Source organism: Vombatus ursinus, unplaced genomic scaffold (genome assembly GCF_900497805.2).
Source record: "Vombatus ursinus unplaced genomic scaffold, bare-nosed wombat genome assembly UNPS02014830.1, whole genome shotgun sequence".
NCBI classification, from domain to species: domain Eukaryota; kingdom Metazoa; phylum Chordata; class Mammalia; order Diprotodontia; family Vombatidae; genus Vombatus; species Vombatus ursinus.
In genome coordinates this window covers 52,726,283-52,746,248 of record NW_020954608.1, presented here as the reverse complement: position 1 = coordinate 52,746,248, position 19,966 = coordinate 52,726,283, and the positions used below count along the sequence as shown (strand labels likewise).

General features: G+C 39.8%; 1 protein-coding gene across 1 annotated transcript in view; it reads left to right on the top strand.

Annotated features, from left to right (window-relative positions):
- ANO2 (anoctamin 2) overlaps nucleotides 1-19,966 on the top strand; it is a 491,778-nt gene that overhangs the window by 78,583 nt on the left and 393,229 nt on the right. Inside the window, exon 3 of the mRNA XM_027838585.1 lies at nucleotides 12,959-13,057. Coding sequence (XP_027694386.1) covers nucleotides 12,959-13,057 — 99 coding nt within the window. The remainder of the gene's footprint in view (nucleotides 1-12,958; nucleotides 13,058-19,966) is intronic.

The window sequence follows — 19,966 nt, the reverse complement described above, 5'->3', positions numbered from 1 at the left end:
TAGGCTCAGCTCTTGGTCTTGATCTAGGTTACTTGAGTTCATTTGCTGACCTATATTTCCTGAGGTTAGGGCTAGGCTCTACTGGATCTTTGAGGTTCAAACCAATGAATCTTTTTTTTTAACTTGATTATGTATATTTATTACAAGGGCTCTTTCATTTTTTTCCTCCCCCTTTTGGGGCAGGGAAAGGAGGTAAGGATAGGGTGGGAAAGGAAGAAAGGAAGGAAGGAAGGAAGAAAGAGAAAGAAAGAAGAAGCAAGAAAGGAAGAAAGAAAGAAAGAAAGAAAGGAAGAAAGGAAGGAAGGAAGAAAGAAAGTGAGAAAGAAAGCAAGAAATCAGGCAAATCATTAAGTCTTCAAGAGTCTTTATGGCATCTTAGTATAGAATCCTAGGGACTTTAGAATCCTGGCACATCTCAATTTAATTGCTGCCATGCCTGCACTGGTCATTGCCTCTTTAGGATGTCTTTTAAACCCTACATGATATATATGTCTCTGATTGGTTTCTGTTGGTTCTAGGAGGTTCTGGCTTGTTTGCCTATGCCTGCATGCATTTTGCTATTGGCACTTTTCCTATTGCCTGTGGGCTTCTGGCTGAGTTTTTGTGCATTTCTAGGGTGGGCAGAATCACTTACTATGGTTTCTCATTGAGTTACTTGAATTTTTCTTTTTGGCTTGGAACAATTTTTTACATTTTTACTGGAAGAGATATAGGAGAGGTGATCTGCCTGCCTCTGTGTAGGCAGCCACATTGGCCAGAAAACAGTTGGTCATTTTATCTCTACACTGTCCTCTCATCTATAATTTTTTCTTTAGGAAAAGAGGTCCTGGGAAAGAAAGATAGTGATGTAATGTTTGACCCTCAGCATAGAAAATAGCTATTCTCAACCAGAAAGAGTTGCTTTAGTTTCTTCTAGCTCTAATAATACCATGAGGGGCTGGTTTTCCTATAGTCTGCTTTTATGGAAATTTTTTTCTTAGGAGGAGAGAGCTGGGCAAGGAGTGTTTCATATGAAATGTAGCCATGAGGACCATAAGTAGGGATTCTCCTAAATATTGGGTTCCAGTAGCTTCTTCTGGGTCTAGTAGTAGTATCATTGGGGCCAACCTTGCCGTAATCTTAGTGGAGTAGGAGATAGATATTTTCATATAAGTCTCAGCCTGGTCTGGCCACTGACAGTGCCCTCCATTGGGTTACTTTAGTCAAAGTTGACTTCTAGGAAAGATTTTCTTATAGATGGACCACAGAATCTTTTACTTCCTACATTGACAGGGTCAAGAGTTGACATGAAAACGGTCCAATTCTCTAGTGCTCTTGAGGAATGCTTTCTATAAGGATGGAAGGGTTAAGAAGAGAACTTTTTTTGAGGAAGGATATTCTTTTGAGAAGGGAACTATCCTTTGAGAAGGTTAAGAAGGTTGAAACACTTTTCAAGCCTGCAGATTCCACTGATTTCCTCAATGGTCTTGGGCCACAAAGCTTTCAGCTACAGTTGCCTCAGAAGAGGATCTTATCCATTCCAAAGATTTCCTCTGATGCCTTGGCAGGCTGTTCTGTTAGACCTAGTCAAATGCAGTGGCCACAGATGACTGCTGCTTAGACTGTAAGAGTGAGAAAACAGTGGATCCTTCTGAGCTGTGGGATCTACTGTTGGATAGATGGAGGTATGAAGGGCCTGAGCAGCCTATACTGAGCTGAACTGGCTAAAATTGGGATGTCAGAGCAGCCTTGAAGGCCTGAGGATGGGGAATAGAGATATGGACAGATGGGTTGGTGGGTAGTTCCCAAGAGCTCCAGGGAGTCCTGGCATCCCAACAGGACCCAAGGGCCCAGCCAGCCCCCATGACTCTGAGAAGAAATCCTCCACCCCTGTTATTAACCTCCTCTTATCAACTGTTTTTTTTTCTCAGCTGCCCACAAACATGTCCAAGTCTTTTCCATCTTTAAATACAGTCACACACACCCCACTTTACTAGACTCTACCATCCTATCAAGCTATTATTCTATGTATTTTTTCTCTTTCTCAGTTAAATTCCTTAAAAAGCTATACATACACTGCTGCCTCTGATTCTGATCCTCTTCTACTTGTCAGCTATTTGTGGTCTGGCTTATGATCTCATAACTCAATTGAAGTTATACGCTCCAAAGTTACTCTTAATCGGCAAATCTGATAGTTATTTCCTCAGTCCTAGTCTTTTTTGAAATCTATCTGCTGCATTTGACACAGTTAACCACCCTCTCCTCTTGGAAACTCTCTCCTCTCTGGGTTTTTATGATACCACTTTTTTTTCTGTTTCTCTTTGCATCTGCCTCTCAGGTAAAAGTCTCAGTCTCCTTTACTGGCTCATGCTCCGTATCATACTCCTTAAGGGTGGCTATTCTCAGATTCCGTCCTAGGCTCTCTTTTCTTCTTCCCTTAGTCTATCTTACTTGGTGACCTCATGATCTCTTGGTGGATTAATTATCATTTCTGTGCAGATGACTTGATGATCTCTATGTCCAATTTCAGTCTACCTTCCCCTCCCCTCCCACCCATTGCAATTCCATATAACCATCTATTGGACAGTTTACTGATTAAAAAAGTTGAATATCTAAGAAAGGGAAATAGTTATTTTAAAAAGTCAGCATGACTTTATCAAGAACAAATCATGTCTCAGATTAACCTCATTTTCTACTTACATTTTAGGAAAGCTCTTGATAAAATATCTTGTACTATTCCTGTGGAGAAGATGGAGTGATATAGAGTAGAAAATAGTATAGTTGGATAGATTCCAAATTTCTTGGATGGCTGGACTTAGGCATCTGTGCTTGTCCTTGTGATGTTTAACACTTTTTTGCCCATAAAACCTGTCATTTTTATCCTCCTCTGTCCTCCATTCCCCACATTTTTGACATCATAATAGCAGGATCTTATAGCAATCAAACAATAAACATTAAGCACCTACTATGTGCCAGGCATTGTGCTAATACCCGTACCTCCATTCCAAAACTAGCCCAACCAGTATAGTGTCTTAATCAGTCAACCAATGAATATTCTGCACTATGCTAGGTGCTGTGAGAGTATTTTTTAAAAAGAATTCAGAGTTCATGAACTGAAGAAGCTTCCAATCTAGTTGGAGAGATTAGACATATGCACAGGAAAAGATACCAATGATACAAGGCAATACTGTTTATATTAGATGTCAAATAAATGGTAGAGACAATACATGGTATAGGAACTCAAAGGAGAGGGAGGGAGGTTTGACTGGTCAAGACAGGCTTCATGGAGGGGGTGGGATTTGAGTTAGACCTTAATGATTGATAATCATAGGAATCCATGAAAATATTTTAGTCATTCTTTCTGTCCTTCTCTCTGTCTTATTCCTTACTGTCCTCCCCATTGCTAGAGCCTTTTAAACTCCCACCTATTTCTTGTCCATCATTGCCCTTAGTTCTACCCTGTTCTTTTCCAGTTTCCCCTTCCCCTCCAGTGTCTATGTTTCTGATTATTTTCCCCCAGATAGAGTTGCTTGCATTTTTCCACATTGAATCTCATTTTGTTATTTCCTGTCCCATATTTTTGAAAGTCCCTAAGGCTCCTTCTCATTTATTTCCCCATCCTCTCTGGTGCTGTTTGCAACACCGCCCAGTTTGTTATCATCTGCAGATTTAATTAGTATTCTTGTTGACCACCCCCTCTTCCAGACGGCTGAAGGCAGCCTGAGGGGAGGGACCACAGTCCCAAGGCCAGAGAGGGGAGAGGTGTGTTTAAGGGTGAACTCAACACGCAGATCTTGGAGAAACAGGATGAAATTGTAGAAAGGAATGTTTTGGCTGAAGAGGGAAAGATTGTTCCAAATTAAGCTTTGTCTTCATCTGCTGGAAGAAATGCCCCCTGAGTGAGGAAGAGGAAGACTTTTTCTGAGAAAGATGGTAATAATAACCACCCTGAAATCATACTTCTCAGGCCAGAAGGGATTAGCAGCGACCACCTAATCCATTCCCCTGCCTCTGAGTAAATCTTTGCTTAAACTATATTGGACTGATTATTTTTCCTGTCTCAAGCTTCTGCAGATAGTTTTAGTATATGCCACTTTTATTTAGTCCACAAGCCATAGTCCCCCAAGTACCACAGTGACAGGATCTATGTCAGCTAGGATCAAATCACAGGGTATTTTAAAAAATTTCTTGTTAAAATCTTTTATGTTCACAGCCTGATTTCCTTATTCTTAGCTTATTTCTTCAGAGTTGTCTTGAAGGTTTTTGGCCATGTCAGTTATAGGCATCGCAGTATTTAGAACTAGAAGTGACCATGGAGAGGCAGTATGAGATAGTAAATGGAGTGCTAGATTGGGAGTCAGAAGACCTTGATTGAAATTTCACCTGCAAAATGGGGGGTGTAAGCAGGGGAGTAGGTCACAAGACCTTGATGAGCTTTTCCTTTCCTCAGCTAATCAAATGGGGATAATAGTAAACACAATATTATTACACCGGGCCATTGTAAAGCTCAAATGAGCTAACATGAAAAGCACTTTGCAAACCTTAAAACACTTAATAAATGTTAGTTTACAAATATTAAGGACTATCTAGTGTAACCCCTTCATTTCATAGATGAGGGAATTGAGGTTTAGGCAGATTAATTGATATTCTCAAGGTCACATGGTGAATTACAGATCCAGGTCATGAAGCTCCCAGTGAAACCCTCTTTCCACTATCTTTTTGGTATCCCATAAGTCTGAGTGAAGTTTGAAGCTTTAAGCTTCAAAGGCAGAAAGATTCTACAATTTTATTATGCTATAGTTTGAATGTCTCCACATATTAAGTAGTGGTGATATGGATACTGAAGACCCCTGGATTATAGAATTTTTGTTTCCCCATTTTGTGAGTCTGTGCCAAGAAAAATCAAGGCTCTGAATTTAAGGATCCTTCTCCTTTTACTACAGAAAATACAAAGTGCATGGATTCATAGTCATGGAGGATTGTACCTTCATTTCATCTGTCCTTAGTTCAAACTGTTGCAAACCTGAGGGAATCCCACTTCCTCCCCTTCTCCAGTTTCTAATCTCAAAATGAGAAGTCAGAAAAGAGTACTGCAAGTTTGGGTGTCTACCCCCTGATGAAAGGAGACTACAAGGATCTATGCTTGTCCCTGTCCTGTTTAACATTTTTACCAGTGACTTGGGTAAAGGCCTAGATGGTCTAGTCATCAGATATGCAGTTGATACGAAGTTGGAAGGCATAGCTAAGCTGGATGATGGAGTCAGAGTCCAAAGAATACTGACAGGCTACATTGGGCTGAATCAAATAAGAAGTTTAATAAGGATAAATGTAAAGTCTTGCACTTAGGTACAAAAAATCAATTCTGTAAACATAAGATGGATGAGACATCAACAAGAGCATTTGTTCTGAAAGGATCTAAGGGTTTTCATGGACTATAAACTCAATAAGTCAGGGGGAGGGGTGATATGGCAGCCCAAAAAAGCTAATTTAGTCTTAAACTGTATTAGGTAGGGCATAGCTTCTAGGACCAGGGAGATGTTAATCCCACTGCACTCTGCTCTTGACCTTATCTGGATACCATATTTTAAGATTGAGAGTTAATTAAATTTAATTACAATTAATTAAGATTGAGAGTTAATTAAGATTAGAAGAGGGCAACCAGATTGGTAAAGGGCCTTGAGTTCATGACATGTGAGGATGAGTTGAAAACTGGAAGAAGAGAAGCTCAGGAGGTATATCATAGCCACATTCAAGTAAATTGAAGTTGATTCCATGTGTAGGAGGTGGTAGACTTGCTGATTTGATCCATGTAAAATCTTGCATGAAATTATGTTCGCAGCCTGATTTCATTTAGTTGTGGCTTAGTTGAAGATAGTGGGAAATAGCAGCAGGAAGAAGACAGTGATTTTTATAACTTTTGTTCAGTTTAATCTTAGAGTGTGGGTGACATTTGCTTTGTCACAGGAGAAATTCACAGCATCATGGAGTTAGAGCTGGAAAGGACTTTTGATTTAATCCATACCTGTCATTTTACTAATGAAGAAATGAGGCTCATGGATGTTAAATAACTGAAGAGCCAGGATTTGAATCCAGGCCCTTCCACTCCAAACCTAGCAATTTTTTTCCTGCTAAGCCCCATTGGTGTCCAGGAAAATTTTAAGAAAGGAAAGAGAGAATTATGGAATCACAGAATTTTGGATGGAAAAGATTCTTGGAGATACTGAGAAAAAGAAAATGTGAGAACAGTGTTCAAGGAGATAAAATCCAATCAATAATAAGCCCTTGAGAGTTCTTATCCCGACTCAAGAATTTGTAGAGCACTTTGGATATCTCCTTTGCCCCCTTTACATTCTTCCTTGTGTAATACTCATTTCTGTATTTGTCTCATCTGCCTATTGGAATATAAACTCCATTAGGGCAGGCACTGGGTCATTTTTCATTTTTGTATCCACAGTACCTAACAAAGTGTTTTGTGGTGCTAGGTCCTTAATGCCTGTTGAATTGAACTGAATTTTCTCTGTGTGTGGCCTTTCTCAAAGTCAATAAAGAAAGGAATCAAACAATGATGCCATACTATCCTAGCTGGAGGCTATATGGTTATTGAATTTGAGGTTATTCACGGTTGATTATATTTTATTGTAGCTATTTGCCACCCAAGAAGATGTCTAACTCTACCACTCTCCATTTCCCTTTCCATTAGGCTTGATGTTAAAATCATGTCAGGATTCTGGTGGGGTGGGGGGTAATTACACCATGAACATCTCTGAATTAGCTATATGTTCACCGTCCAACATATTTCTGTTGTGACAAATATTAAAAAAACATGATTTTAGAATTGACATGAACACAAATATCATGCACAGTATTTCCAAATGCTCGGTCAGCCTTTGTTTGAAGACATTTGTGCTTCACTTCTTATTCAGCCATCTACCAGGAAACCAGAGCTTACATAAGCATCTTGCCATCTGCCTTGCTGCCGCTTCCTCTTTTTCCCCTTACCTGGAACAGCGAGCTTCCAGATCGGACTGGCAGAACTTATCTCCCCAGCCCTCTATTCCTCACTAATCCACTTACAGCTTAGGGACTCTGCTCTAAGCCTGAACTGTCCTAATTGGCCAATGAGGGAATGAAAATTCACCTAACATACTATATCTAGCTGGCCCCACACCTGCTTCACTTGCCATCCAGTCATCCACCAGGAATGCAAGGCTTACCTGGCCACTTTGCCATCTGCCCTGTTGCCACCCTCCAAGTCCTCTTCCTTCCTCTTGCCCTTCCTCTGAGAACAGTAATCAGATCAGTACTAACAGTACTACTAGAAAAGTATATGGCAGCTAGGTGTCCTATGATTATGCTCACCACTCCTGTGGGTCTTTAGACCAAAAACCCCTTCCCTGGATTCCATTAATTTAAAAAAAAAAAGCTTTTTTGATGACAGGGACTACTTTACTTTTTGCATTTGTATCTCTAGTACTTGTCATGTGCTTAACAAATGCTTATTCATTCATTTCATCTGTACAATGTGGGAGAACCAACTGAGCACTGAGACAGCCCATTCTACTTTGGGATGGTTTTGAGGAAGTTTTTCTTGACATCAAGTTTAGATTTGCCTTTTTGGAACTTCTCTCCATTGTTCCTAATTCCACCCTATGGGACTAAACTTCTCCGGCTTGATAGTTCTTGAAATACTTGAAGACACCTGTCAGGTTCCCCCTAAGTCTTCTTTTCCCCAGGTTAAACATCTCCAGTTCTTTCAGTTGCCCCTCATACAGTACAATCACTGGACCTTCGCCATTCTGATTGACATCTCTGGCCTCTCTTTAGTTTATCATTGTCCTTATTAACATGAAGTGCCCAGAACATTTCACTCATGGCAGCAAGTGGTGGGATTTTCACCTCCTTGATTTTGGACATTAGGAATCTTTTAAAGCAGCTTAAGGTAACACTGAATTTTGAGGAGCTGTAAATTCACTATCAGCTGTTCACTTCAGCAGCCCCTGTATCCAGGGCCTGCAGTTTGGGGAATTTCTGATGTTCTTCCTTGGGGTAGAAACAGCCTATTTCATGTTATCAACTGCTGATGATAGCTTTACTCCAGCCCCTCAGTCATCACTTATTCATGATTTCTGTTGCTCTTACAGCATTCATTGTTTTATAGAGTCCTTATATTCTTAGATTCCAAATGTTAGATTGGATTGGGAGTGGTATTCATACCATTAGAACAATCCAACTACAAGAAATTGTCAACATATTTCTTAGAGTATTTTCTCAGGAATTGGATCTGAAAGTGGAGAAGTGGTATCATTCCCTTTGGTTCTAGCAATTGTACAAATTGGGCCAGCTAGGTGGTGTAGTGGATAGAGTGTTGGGCCTGGAGTCAGGAAGACCTGAGTTCAAATCTAACCTCAGATACTTACTAGCTGTGTGACCCTGGGCAAGTCATTTAACTCTGTTTGCTTCACTTTTCTCATTTGTAAAATGATTGGAGAAGGAAATGCCCAATATCTTTGCCAAGAAAACCCCTAAATGGGGTCATGTAGAGTCAGATAAGATTAAAATGACTGAACAACAATAAAGCACAGCGCTTGGCCTGTAGTAAGTGTTTAATAAGTACCCCTTATCTTGTGTATTTATTCATATTTCAGGAATCTAAGTGAAATACAAAAAATGGAAATATGGAATTAGATCTTCAAGCATCACTTTCTATCACATCACCACATTCTGTTCACTTTTACCCCACCCAAATTAAAAAGTAATGGCTTTAGATCTAGCATAGAGTGCCTTGCATACAGTGGGCACCTAATAAGTATTTGTTGACAAATGGATATCACATCTTCCATCACTTTTTTTCTTTTGAGAAAGGCAAATGTCACAGAGCTTCTTTGCACATACTGGAAAAGTTTTATGATGTTGAACTTATATACGTGAACATATTTTCTGGAATCTTGAGGAGTTTTTAAACTTCCGAGTCTACACTAGTAATAATTGACATGTATCTCATGTTGTATTTTATAAAGCACTTGTATTCTTACTGTTGTTGTTCAGTCGTTTTCAGTTGTGCCTAACTATTCATGATCTCATTGGAGGTTTTCTTGCCAAAGACACTTGGCAAAGAAGATGAGTCTTCCTGACTCCAAGCTGAGCACTTCATCTACTACACCATCTAGCTCACCTTTCTATCCATTAAGCCTTTTGATTCTCATCACACTGCCTTAGGGAGTAAATATTGTAAGTGTTATTATCTATATCTTATGACAGGTGACTTGCCCAAAATAAAACAGCTGATCAGTGGAAGAGCAAGGATTCCAGTTCAGGTTTTCATAATATATCCAGTGCTCATTCTACTATACCACAGCTGCTTCTTGAAGAAATACTGAAAAAAAAATCAATAACAACTCAACTTTAAAATTCTTTAAAAGCATGGTAGCAGTTGTGCCCCAGAACATCTTATTCTTACGTCTTCTCAGTGGTTTCTTCTTTTCAAATTGTTGAGGTCTGGCTTTATATTAAAAAAAAAATATATTTTTTTGGTGATCTTTGCCCAGTTTCAGCTTGGCAATAACCACCTTTTTATGGTGAATGCTCGCATGGACAATTACATCCTTACTTTTCCATGCTGCACACAGTTGACATGGAAGACATTTCTTTCTGTAAATCTGGCTTCTCTTCCCAATTTTTTGGGTGTTGGGGTGCCCCCAACCACCTGAACCTCATTATCCTTCTTGATATGTATGGAGGCAGCCATTTATGCTTTAGTTCCTTGGAAAATGGGGAAGACATAATGTGGGATGGTATACTAAAATTCCTCTTGTACTTCTTGCTGTGGCCAGAAGTTCCAAAGGGATTGAAGTGCATTTTGTTGATTGTGGGGGGTGGGGCAGGGAGAGGGTGACTCCTGAAATGAAACTGCCCCAGATCATTACTTTTTATGCTTCACCTAGGGAGCTATTCTTAGTTGCAAAATGCTGGATGACATTGAAGCAACACTTAAGGCAATATCTCTCAAGCACAGTGTTACCAACAAAATAGAGCTATGGGCAAAATGACAAAGAACTCGTCCTCATTTCCTTGGATATCCAAAAATTCCACAGCCATACCTCTTGTGGGATTCTTTTCTAAGTATAAATCTAAAGTTAATTATGTCAACATGTAGGCAGTGTGACATTCTCCCATATAACACTTATGACCTAGAAGAGCAATGTTGGATATTGAGCACCTTAAGTCACCTGCTCCTTCAGGTCTCAGTTTTTGTTCTACTTCTGCTGGAAATTCTTAAATTAGATCTTCTTGCTCCCTTTAGGCTAACCACATCACATCACTAACTTAGTGAGATCATAGATCTCTACCTTGACCAGGGTGTGGAGAGACCATCCACATGAATTATCTACTAGTGAAAGATGTCTTCTAAAGGGAGGCAGGCTGCATTATTCCAGATGTTTATCTCATGTTATTTTGGCTAATTACACGTGCAAATCTGGTAACCGTTCACATGAAATTATTGGTTAGAAGTTCCATTTGGTGGCCTGGAAGTGATTCTGTTATTCAAAAGATTGTAAGGAATGTAATTCATGCTAAATTATTATGTATAACCTGCCAAAGGCAATTATATTTTCTCTAGAAGGTGACAAGGAAGGCTTGGCCCAGACTACTCAATGGCTTTATGGTATCATTTCAAGAGAACAATTTCTTAATTATTGTAGTCTTCCTTTGAAACTGGCTTGAACTACTCTTAAATCCATTAAATTTTTTTTGTAATTTTGTAATTGTAATTTTTTGTTATTGTTTACAAAACCATGGGTTTCTACTACATGAAGCTTGTTTTTTTTTAGTTCATTTTCACAAGAATTACAGCTTTGTGCCTGTTATTTACAACACAAAGATTGTTAGACACTGTGGTTTTGGAAGATAGATCTTCATTTGCTTCAGATGAACTAGAATTTATGTGCTGGAACTTGATGTGAGTTTTCACTACTGTGCTTTGTCAACCTCAACATAAAGCTTAGACTGAAAGGTTGTTGCAGTCTACCTGAGGCACATTGTTGGAGGAAATGGGCCACCCAAACCCCATTCAACTGGTACTCTACAGCAGGAGTTAGTGAGACCTGAAGTATTCTGAAGTATTACTAATAAGTTGTTATCTTCCATCTTTGTTAGAAACTATGCAACTGGACCTAGGTAGGTTCTTCAGATTTAATTTAGAGGACCTGTGTCACACATGTTGATCAGTTTCAAATATATTCCTCTTTCTATGACTTGACAACAGGGGAACCACCAGAACTTTCCTCTGCTGGAGTCTTCTGGCATTGATTACAGGGCTACATCTCTGAAAGAGTCACTTACCATATCCCCAAAGTGAAGGAAACAAAAATTCTTCCCAGACTGTCTTAACTCCCAAATGTAATTCACATGTTATTTATATGTTGAATTTCTCTTTCCACCCTGTTCTCCCTCTTTCCCCCTCTCACCCATTTCCCCCCCCCGATAAAAAAAGCATATAAGCTACTTGAGGGAAGGGGCTGTTTTTCATTTTTTGTCTTTTTATCTCTAACTCTTAGCACCTTACCGTGCACATAGTAGTCACTTAATAAATGCTTGTTGAATTGAACTAGACTATATACCTACTGGCCTAGTACCAAAATAGCCTCATTAAAAAACACACAATTGCTTGTTAAAGGATTTATATTAGGTAAAGGTGGAGTAAAAGTGAAAGGAAAGAGATACTACCGCGTATGACAGGGCTTGCTGTGTTACTAAAGTTTTATTCCCTTTGAGTTCTGTAAGCATGTTTTTTTTTTTCTTTTGAATTCTTGTAGTTGTATGCTGCAGTGACTTATGGAGAAGTTTTTGAATTGATAATGCTTGGTCATTGTTGAAGACCTCTTCATACAGATTTACTTCAGACTTATTTCATTACTTCAAAAAGTTTTACTTTGTAATCCTCCTCATGACATAGAAGTTCTCAGAGGCTGCGCTAACAGTATCTAAGCTCTGGCAAGCACAACTTGGAATAGGAACTAGGGTATGGATCTTATGTGGGTTGTCAGATGATGCCTAAGCAAGTTTTCACTGGAAGATGTAGCACCTGGTGATGCTTTTGTTGGCCATGGTTACTTACATCCACTAAGGTGTAGAGGAGTTATAATGGACTTTGGTGCAAGGGTGGCCCCCTTGATGAAATCATAGATACAGGCTTATATGCATTTTAATTTCAACTGGATTAAATCCATTTTGACAGAGGAAAAATGAAAATGTTCTTTGTTATGTAACACTATGACCCAGAAGTGAAGCCCTGTGTTTCCATGGACTTGAGTCAATTTTGGAGAAAGGCAGGGGGACTTCTAAATAAATCTCTTTATTTGGCTCATTTTCGCCTTTAGTTTCTCATGGGATGAAATGGGTTGCTTTGGGATATGGTGGATGAGTTATCATTCTCTGGAAACTTTCAAATGGAGGCTGGCTATACTGTAAAGGGGGTTCCTCTTCAGGAACAGGTTACACAGGATGACCTTAGATATCCCTTCTTACTTTCACCATAAAATCCTGGCTTTTTTTACATGCACTTACTTGCCTGTGTGACCCTAAACTACTCTTTGAATGTCTCTCAGTTTCTCTTTCCTAATTTGCAAAATGAGAAGCTTGTGCTGAATAAGGTCTAGGATCCTTTCTGGCTCTAAACCTTGCAACTGGAATGTTAGTGCTTGTTAGGAACCTCAGAAATAACCTGGTTCAATGCCTTCGTTTTACTGTTGAGGAAAGTGAGGTTCACAAATGTGAACTGACTTACCTATAGTCTCCCAGCTAGTTATTCACAGAGCCAGGAGTATAAGTTAGGTCTCCTGGCTCCCAGACCATTGCATTTTTTTCTCTTACTGAACTAAATCCAAGTTTTAGTTCTAGGCTTCTGAAATGAAAGGCTGGGATTTTAAGCTTAAGCACCTGTTCATGCTCACATTGCTGTTTCCCCTCCTGTGCATTACAGAACAAGAGCCAGGGGTCCAGCTTTGTCCGGATACACGCCCCATGGCAGGTGCTGACCCGAGAGGCCGAATTCCTGAAGATCAAAGTCCCCACCAAAAAAGTAAGTGTGGCAGGCTTCTAGGCTGAGAGAAGTTGGGGGCTGGAGAGAGGGAGGGTTGGGGTTTGTCAAATGAGGCAGGTGGGATGTGGGCTTTGTGGAATGAAACTCATACTCATGGCTCTGGGGACATTGAGCGTGTGGCCCTGATGGAGGAGTATTGGCTAAGTCTTCCTCGCAGATGCCTGTTGGCTGGTATACCAGAAGATGGTGGCAAGGAACATCTCAAATCCTTTGTCACTATGCTGGGCTCTCTCCTGGGGGCAAGACGAGGCACTGCCTGGACTCTGCTTGGGATGAAGCCAAAAACATTGAACTGTCCCTTCCCCTTGCTATTTGGGTTTTCCCCATTGCTAGCTGCTTCTCTGGGAAACTGTACACTAGAATGAGGATAATGCAGACTGCTGTTTTCTTTGGCTTAAGTTTTCCTAACAGAGATCCCCATTATCCATACCCTTTTCAATCACATGGGCCACCAAATACTGAAAGTAGGCCTCACACATAAGAGTAGACTTGTCCAGAGGGGAACCCGTATGCTAACTAAGTATTATTGAGTATGAGGGTCTGTCAGTAGCTTTCAAAGATTTTTACCATGGGAAAGGGACATCCTATTTGGGCAGAGCTCCCTTTACTAATGAAATCCCAGGTCCTATTCCTCCTCCCATCACCATAATTTTCAGCATCATGACCATGAACACCACCATAATCACAATCACTATGATTAACATCTCTATTGCCACTTTGAATCTCACCCTTGCCACCACCATCACTATGATCTCTCACATCTTCATCACCATTATCCCCACCATTATCCTCCTCACCATCACTGTCATCACAATCACCACTTGGGATTGTCGTTATTTGCACCATTGCCATCATCAAGAAGCATGCTTTCCTTGTGCATGGTGCAGTGGTAGGTACTTTGCAAAGAAAATTTAGAAAGATGTGATTCCTGCCCTTAGGTATTAACTATTCAAAACAGACAATGCTATACTCTGCCAAAATATAGAGAAGACAGAGACATGAATAATCACTATTGAACAAATACATACGATACAGATGATATTAACTAAATATATCCTTGAAGTGTCAATTTTGGGAGGAGAGGAAGAGTGAAGTGAGAATATGTCTGTCAAAAATTAACCTTTTAATTGCAACCTTAGTGTTTGTGGTTGCTCAGTGCATTCTTCTGTCTATTCTCTGTCTCTGTCTCTGTCTCTCTCTTGCTTTTTGGTGAGGCAATTGGGGTTAAGTGACTTGCCCAGGGTCACACAGCTAGTAAGTGTTGAGTGTTTGGTCTGAGGCCGGATTTGAACTCAGGTCCTCCTGATTCCAAGGCTGGCGCTCCATCCACTGTGCCACCTAGCTGCCCCTGTCTATTGTCCCTTAATTGACTACTAGTCACTCTAATGTTGGAATCTTTATTCTCAAGCTAGCTTCCCTCTTTCCTCCCCCTTAACCAAGATTTCTTTGGTCATATCATATTGCCCCCATAGAGGGCCTTCTGCTACTTATATTTGGTGGTCATTCTGTTTTGCTCATATCTTTCCCTTTATGCTCCTCTGTTTATATCAATGCCTGATTTTCTTTTGGTCATTCACTTTTTTCTCTTTTATATTCTTTTTACTTGTCTGCCGGCTTCTCCTCTAAAAGAAGGTGAGCAAATCTCTGGCTACAGCAATGACCCTGGTGTCTCAGATGATCCTTTGAGTAGATATGTGTATGTGTGTGTGTAGACTCAGCAATGTGTTTCCTACCTTTACTAGCTCTCCCCTATGACCAACAGTGTCCTATTCTCTTTTTCCTTTCCCCCCTCTTCTTCCCATTCTTTGCCTAGTCTTTCCTCACTTCCCTTTCCAGCTTCCTTTCTTTACTCCCTCATCACTTTGGCTACTTCCACATCCCTCCCTTTCTCAATCTCTGTGCCCCCAAATGGTCTTTTCTGCCAGAATGTGGTCGTGAGTTCCCTGCTGGATTTTATACACGTAGATCTACTTCAATTAGACATGAGTGTATAATGAAATGTTCATTGTATCAGCCATGCTAGAGTTTATAATTTATAGGCTAGGTATTGTTTAAGCTATTATTGTAGCCTGTAATCAAGATGCTTAGGATAATTAGCATATTTATTAAATTGTCATGTCTTGCTGTTTTTCTCAGTTGTCTTTATTTTTTTTTCTATTTTCCCAACCAAATCCTACTTCATCCTCCATGCCCCATATATACACTCTTTGCCATTATAACTTGATTATTATGAATTGTGTATTTGAATGCTGTGTACTTGGTGTCAAGAAGCAGAGATAGGTAAACTAATTCAAAGAAGGCTTCATGAATAAATGAATAAACAAACGAATGAATAAAAAATATTTGCTTACTATGTACCAAGCACTATGCTAAATGCTAAGGATATAAAGAGGAAAAAAAGAAAAAAACAAGCCATGATAGTTCATGCTCACAAGAAGCTTACTCCTGAGTTATACAAGACTCTATATGCATGTGTGTGTATGTATATATTTATGTATGTGTATATTTATGTATGTATGTACAAATGTATAACTGTAGGACACATAGAATGGTCCAGAAGTGCTTAGGGGCCCAAAGATCCTTAGAGATGGATGAATTTATGACTTGACTCTTGAGGACATATGCATAGATGTGCTTAAATTATTTATATAATCTTATTTTGGGGGAGCCTTGTTCAATGATAGACCCAGATATAATTTGAATATGGCTGCTGATACATGGTCACTATGGTGTATGCCTCTACCCAAAGATCCCTGACAATGTTGGTATTTGGCTTATGTCTCCCACAAAATCTTTCTGGCCCACATCTCCATCCAGGGAAATTCTAAATATTCAGCATCTGGCTCATTTTGTTTCCTTTCCATAGTATTCTGAGTTCTCCAGAAAATATTTAGACTAAGGAGATATTAAGTATGGGACAGGTTTTTATTTAACCCAACAAAAAATGTAGAACAGGCCTCTGGATCATCATTAAAACTTTCCTCTCCCCTCTGGTAGGTCCCACCTTTCCTTGGGACTTATACAATCCATATTACTCACAGTATTAGCAAAAAAAGAGTATGTACAAGTTGTTTCTCTGTGCACGTAGCTCCTGGTAGTAGGAAACCTTCTTCCCCTTTGGGTCTTTGTAGTACTGGGACATCTCTTTTAGTCTGGTTGAGGCATAGAATTTCTATGCCTCCCCTTCCTTCTCTCACGGGAGCTCCAATTCCTATTTCATCTTGAGGTGATCTCTAGAACCCTTGCCCTCTGATTAAAGCTCCATCTCTCTTGTCTCAGGACTTTCAAGGTTCTATCTCTTTTTCTAGGCCCATCTGGTACTGGTTTCTTAGCCCATGTGGTTCCCTCTAGAGGAACGTATGTTGGCCTGTCTCTAGTTCCATTTGCAGCATAATGTTTTAAAGTCTTATTTTCATAGACTGTGTATCCTCGATCAATGCTAGGAATCTCTTGTGAACAAGGGGTGAAAGGGGTTTAGACAAATAAGCAAGGAGGAATTTGCCTACGTGATACGTCAGTAAGGATGTGCTCTTTGTCGCTGGAATGCTGGAGTTTGTACCCCCAGCCCCTTAAAAGGACATGATTATAGAAGTTCTTTCTCTAGTCTGTTCTCTGTCTCTACATCTCTCTCTGTATCTCTGTCTCTGTCTCTCTATCTCAGAAATTTTAGAATTTCATGATTTGGAGTTTTTCTAGAAGGGACAGCATAAACAAGGGGAAATTTGTGGTGCTATATAGTAGGTTTTTTTTTTTGTTTTGTTTTTAGCAAATGTGTCCATCCTGAGCATAAGAACCCCAAGTAGACAGGTAAACAGATCTGGCAGAGAGTGAGGGGAAGAGAATCTGGATTTCTCTTCCAGGGACTGGTCTTAATGCCAGCAGCATTCATATTATCTTTAATGATCACAGTTAAGGAATGGAGAAGTCCACCACGTCCAGAGATGAAATGAGTGTCAAAACAAGGGTGGGTAAGGTCAGGGTGGGGATAGAGGAGGAATTAGGAGCAATATACAGGTTGGCAAAGGTCAGGGCCTTAACTAAATGATTCCTAGAGAAACTGGGAAATGGAAAGGAAATCACAAAATGGCAATCTCATACCTTGAAAAATTTGAAGTAATGTGTCCAAAGTCACAGAGTTTGAAACACAGAAATTAACCAGGAGGGAAAAAGTTGGAAAAAAGTGATTATTTTCCAAAAATAACAACAGAGGAGCCAGCATTTTATGAGAGACATTCAGCAACTATGTGTAGGAAGGAGGCAGGAAGACCCTGCCACTGGCTTTCTGAGTCCATTGCCTTCCAAGTTAATATGAAGCTTGTTGGGAGAAGGTGAGTGGGGTCCTTATATGGTCTTTGTTCCAAGGAGTCACACCTTTTTTAGCATCATCTCTGTTTCATTCCCCTTTCTGGGGAAGGGCTCTTCATTAGGACTATTTTCTACCCTTCTTCCTCCCTTCTCAACATACTTCCCTGTTGACAGCCTCATATATTGCCATAACTTCAACCATCACTCCTGTCCCCGGCCTTGATCTCTCCCCTGAACCCAAGACTTGGGTTTCTAGTAATTGCCTGGACATATCCACTTGGGTGCCCTATCAGCCTCTCAAGGTCAACATGTCTAAAACTGAACTTGCCATTCCCTCCATAAAACCAGCTCTTCTCCATTTCTGATGATGGCACCATTATTCTTCCAGTCACCCAGTCTCGTAACCTTTGAGTCATCTTGGATCTTTCCTCATCTTTCCTCATCCAGCCAGTTATCACAACTTGTCAATTCTGCTTCCCATTATATTGCTTTTATCTGCCTTCTCTTTTTTAGTTCCTTAAGGAGCAGAATAATCATTAATTGTCATTAATTTTTGTGCCTCCTTCAACACCTAGAATATAATAAACATTCTATAAAGGTTTGTTGAATGAGTAAATGACTAAAAAAAATTATCCACAGCACCTTTCTCTCTATAGCACATTTTACTTCCAACTCTCTTATGACCATACTTCTTGATTATGTGTCCCTAACTCCATTGTCTCCTCACTGATCCTCTTCTCAACCCCCTCCATTCATGATCCTTGTCTTTCCATTTTCCATAGACTGTTCTACTGAAGGAGATCAGTGGTCGAATCAAGAAGTCTCTTTTTGGTTCTTATTGTCCATGCTCTTTCTACATTTTAAAAGTTCCTGGACATATTCACATGGATGCCCTATCAGCGTGTCAAGGCCAATGTGTCTAAAACTAATCTTTTCTTTCCCCGCTTCTTTTCCATCCTTTCCCTCTTGCGTGAGACTGTCTCTTCCCTTCGTATCTATTTTGAAGGACTTTGTCTGGGCACATTCTTCTCTGTGCCCTGGGGCAGGAGAGTGTGGTTTAGTGAAAAGGAGACTTATTTGGTATCAAAAGATTCCAAGACTTTTTTTGAGCTTCAGCTTCTTCATCTGTAAAATGTGGATGATAATACCTCACAAACTCACAATGAGGAAATGCTATGAAAATGAGAACTATTATGACAGAGAAGAAGGGAACATAGAGGCAATAAAAATAAATGAAGAGGGGCAATTAGTTTTGCCCATTGCTGAGAATTCTTTTGTAAGTACATCTATTTACAAACTTAAGTAAAACCTACAATAAAATCCAGACCTGACTAAACTGAAAATTTGTGATCATTTGTCTAGGGCTCTGAAAAAATTTCCCTTCGCATAACCTATTTGCTAGATGATTTAACAGCACTATCTAGGGCATCTAAGTGGCACAGTTAAACCTGTTTGCATCAGTTTCCTCATCTGTAAGATGAGCTTGGAGAAGGAAATGGCAAACCACTCCAGTATCTTTGCTGAGAAGACTCCAAAAAGGGTCACGAAGAGTCGGACACCACTGAAACAACAACATAATTAAGCAGAGTACAAACAATGCAGAGGCTACTTCTGATCATAAATACTCTTAACCTTAATTTATTCTTGATTTCATGCTAATAAATGTTAATTGACAAGGAATATTTATTTAAGAATTTCCAGGGTAAGTATGTAATAAAACTGTATTTTAAAAACTAAATATATTATTCTTTGGACCTTTTTACACAGGTCTTTTCTTCCTACATGGTCAGGATTCAGTTTTTTTTAAATTATGTGCAAAACATCTAATTTTACCTTTTTTATACCATGTTAGGGGGGCTGTGGTGTCCTCAAAGGGTAGTGTACAAGAAAGGACAGTTTTTGTCTATTCTTTTTTCCTAAGTTTCTCTGTTCAAAAGTGTATATCTGAATCCGTGATAGAAAAGTAGATCTGGCCCTTTAAATCTACATAGAGTCAGGTCTATGTCCCAGAAATTAACAGAGAGGATAAGAACAGATGGCCCTAGAAATGTTTGTTCAGGGATCTCTTTTACAGAGGCCATGGGGTCTATAAACATAACTTCAAGGCTTCATGGGAGAGATCTGCTTCAGAGTAATCATGGTGCCTGGTGGGAAAAGTGACTCAAGCCACAGAAGCTTGGAAGGGCTGGATTGGAGGACTAGATATTATCTAAGGTGCATACCACTGTTAACAATTTGTGACTGTGATTTGTGGGCATCTGGTTCATTGGAGAAGCATCAGGGGTCAGGAGACTCAAAGTGGACAGCAAGAGCAAGTGAGTTCTAATTCTGGCTTTGACCTTGATGAGTAACCGATGACTTATTCTACATACATGTAGATAATGCTCCACTCAGCCAGGTGGAGTAGTGGATAGAGCACAGGGATGGAGTGAGGAAGACCCAAGTTCAAATGCGGCCTTAGACACTTACTAGCTATGTGACCTTGGACAAGTCAGTTAACCCCTGTTTGCCTTAATCCACTGGAGAAAGAAATGGTAAACCACTCCAATATCTTTGCCAAGAAAATCCCATGGAGAGTATCAT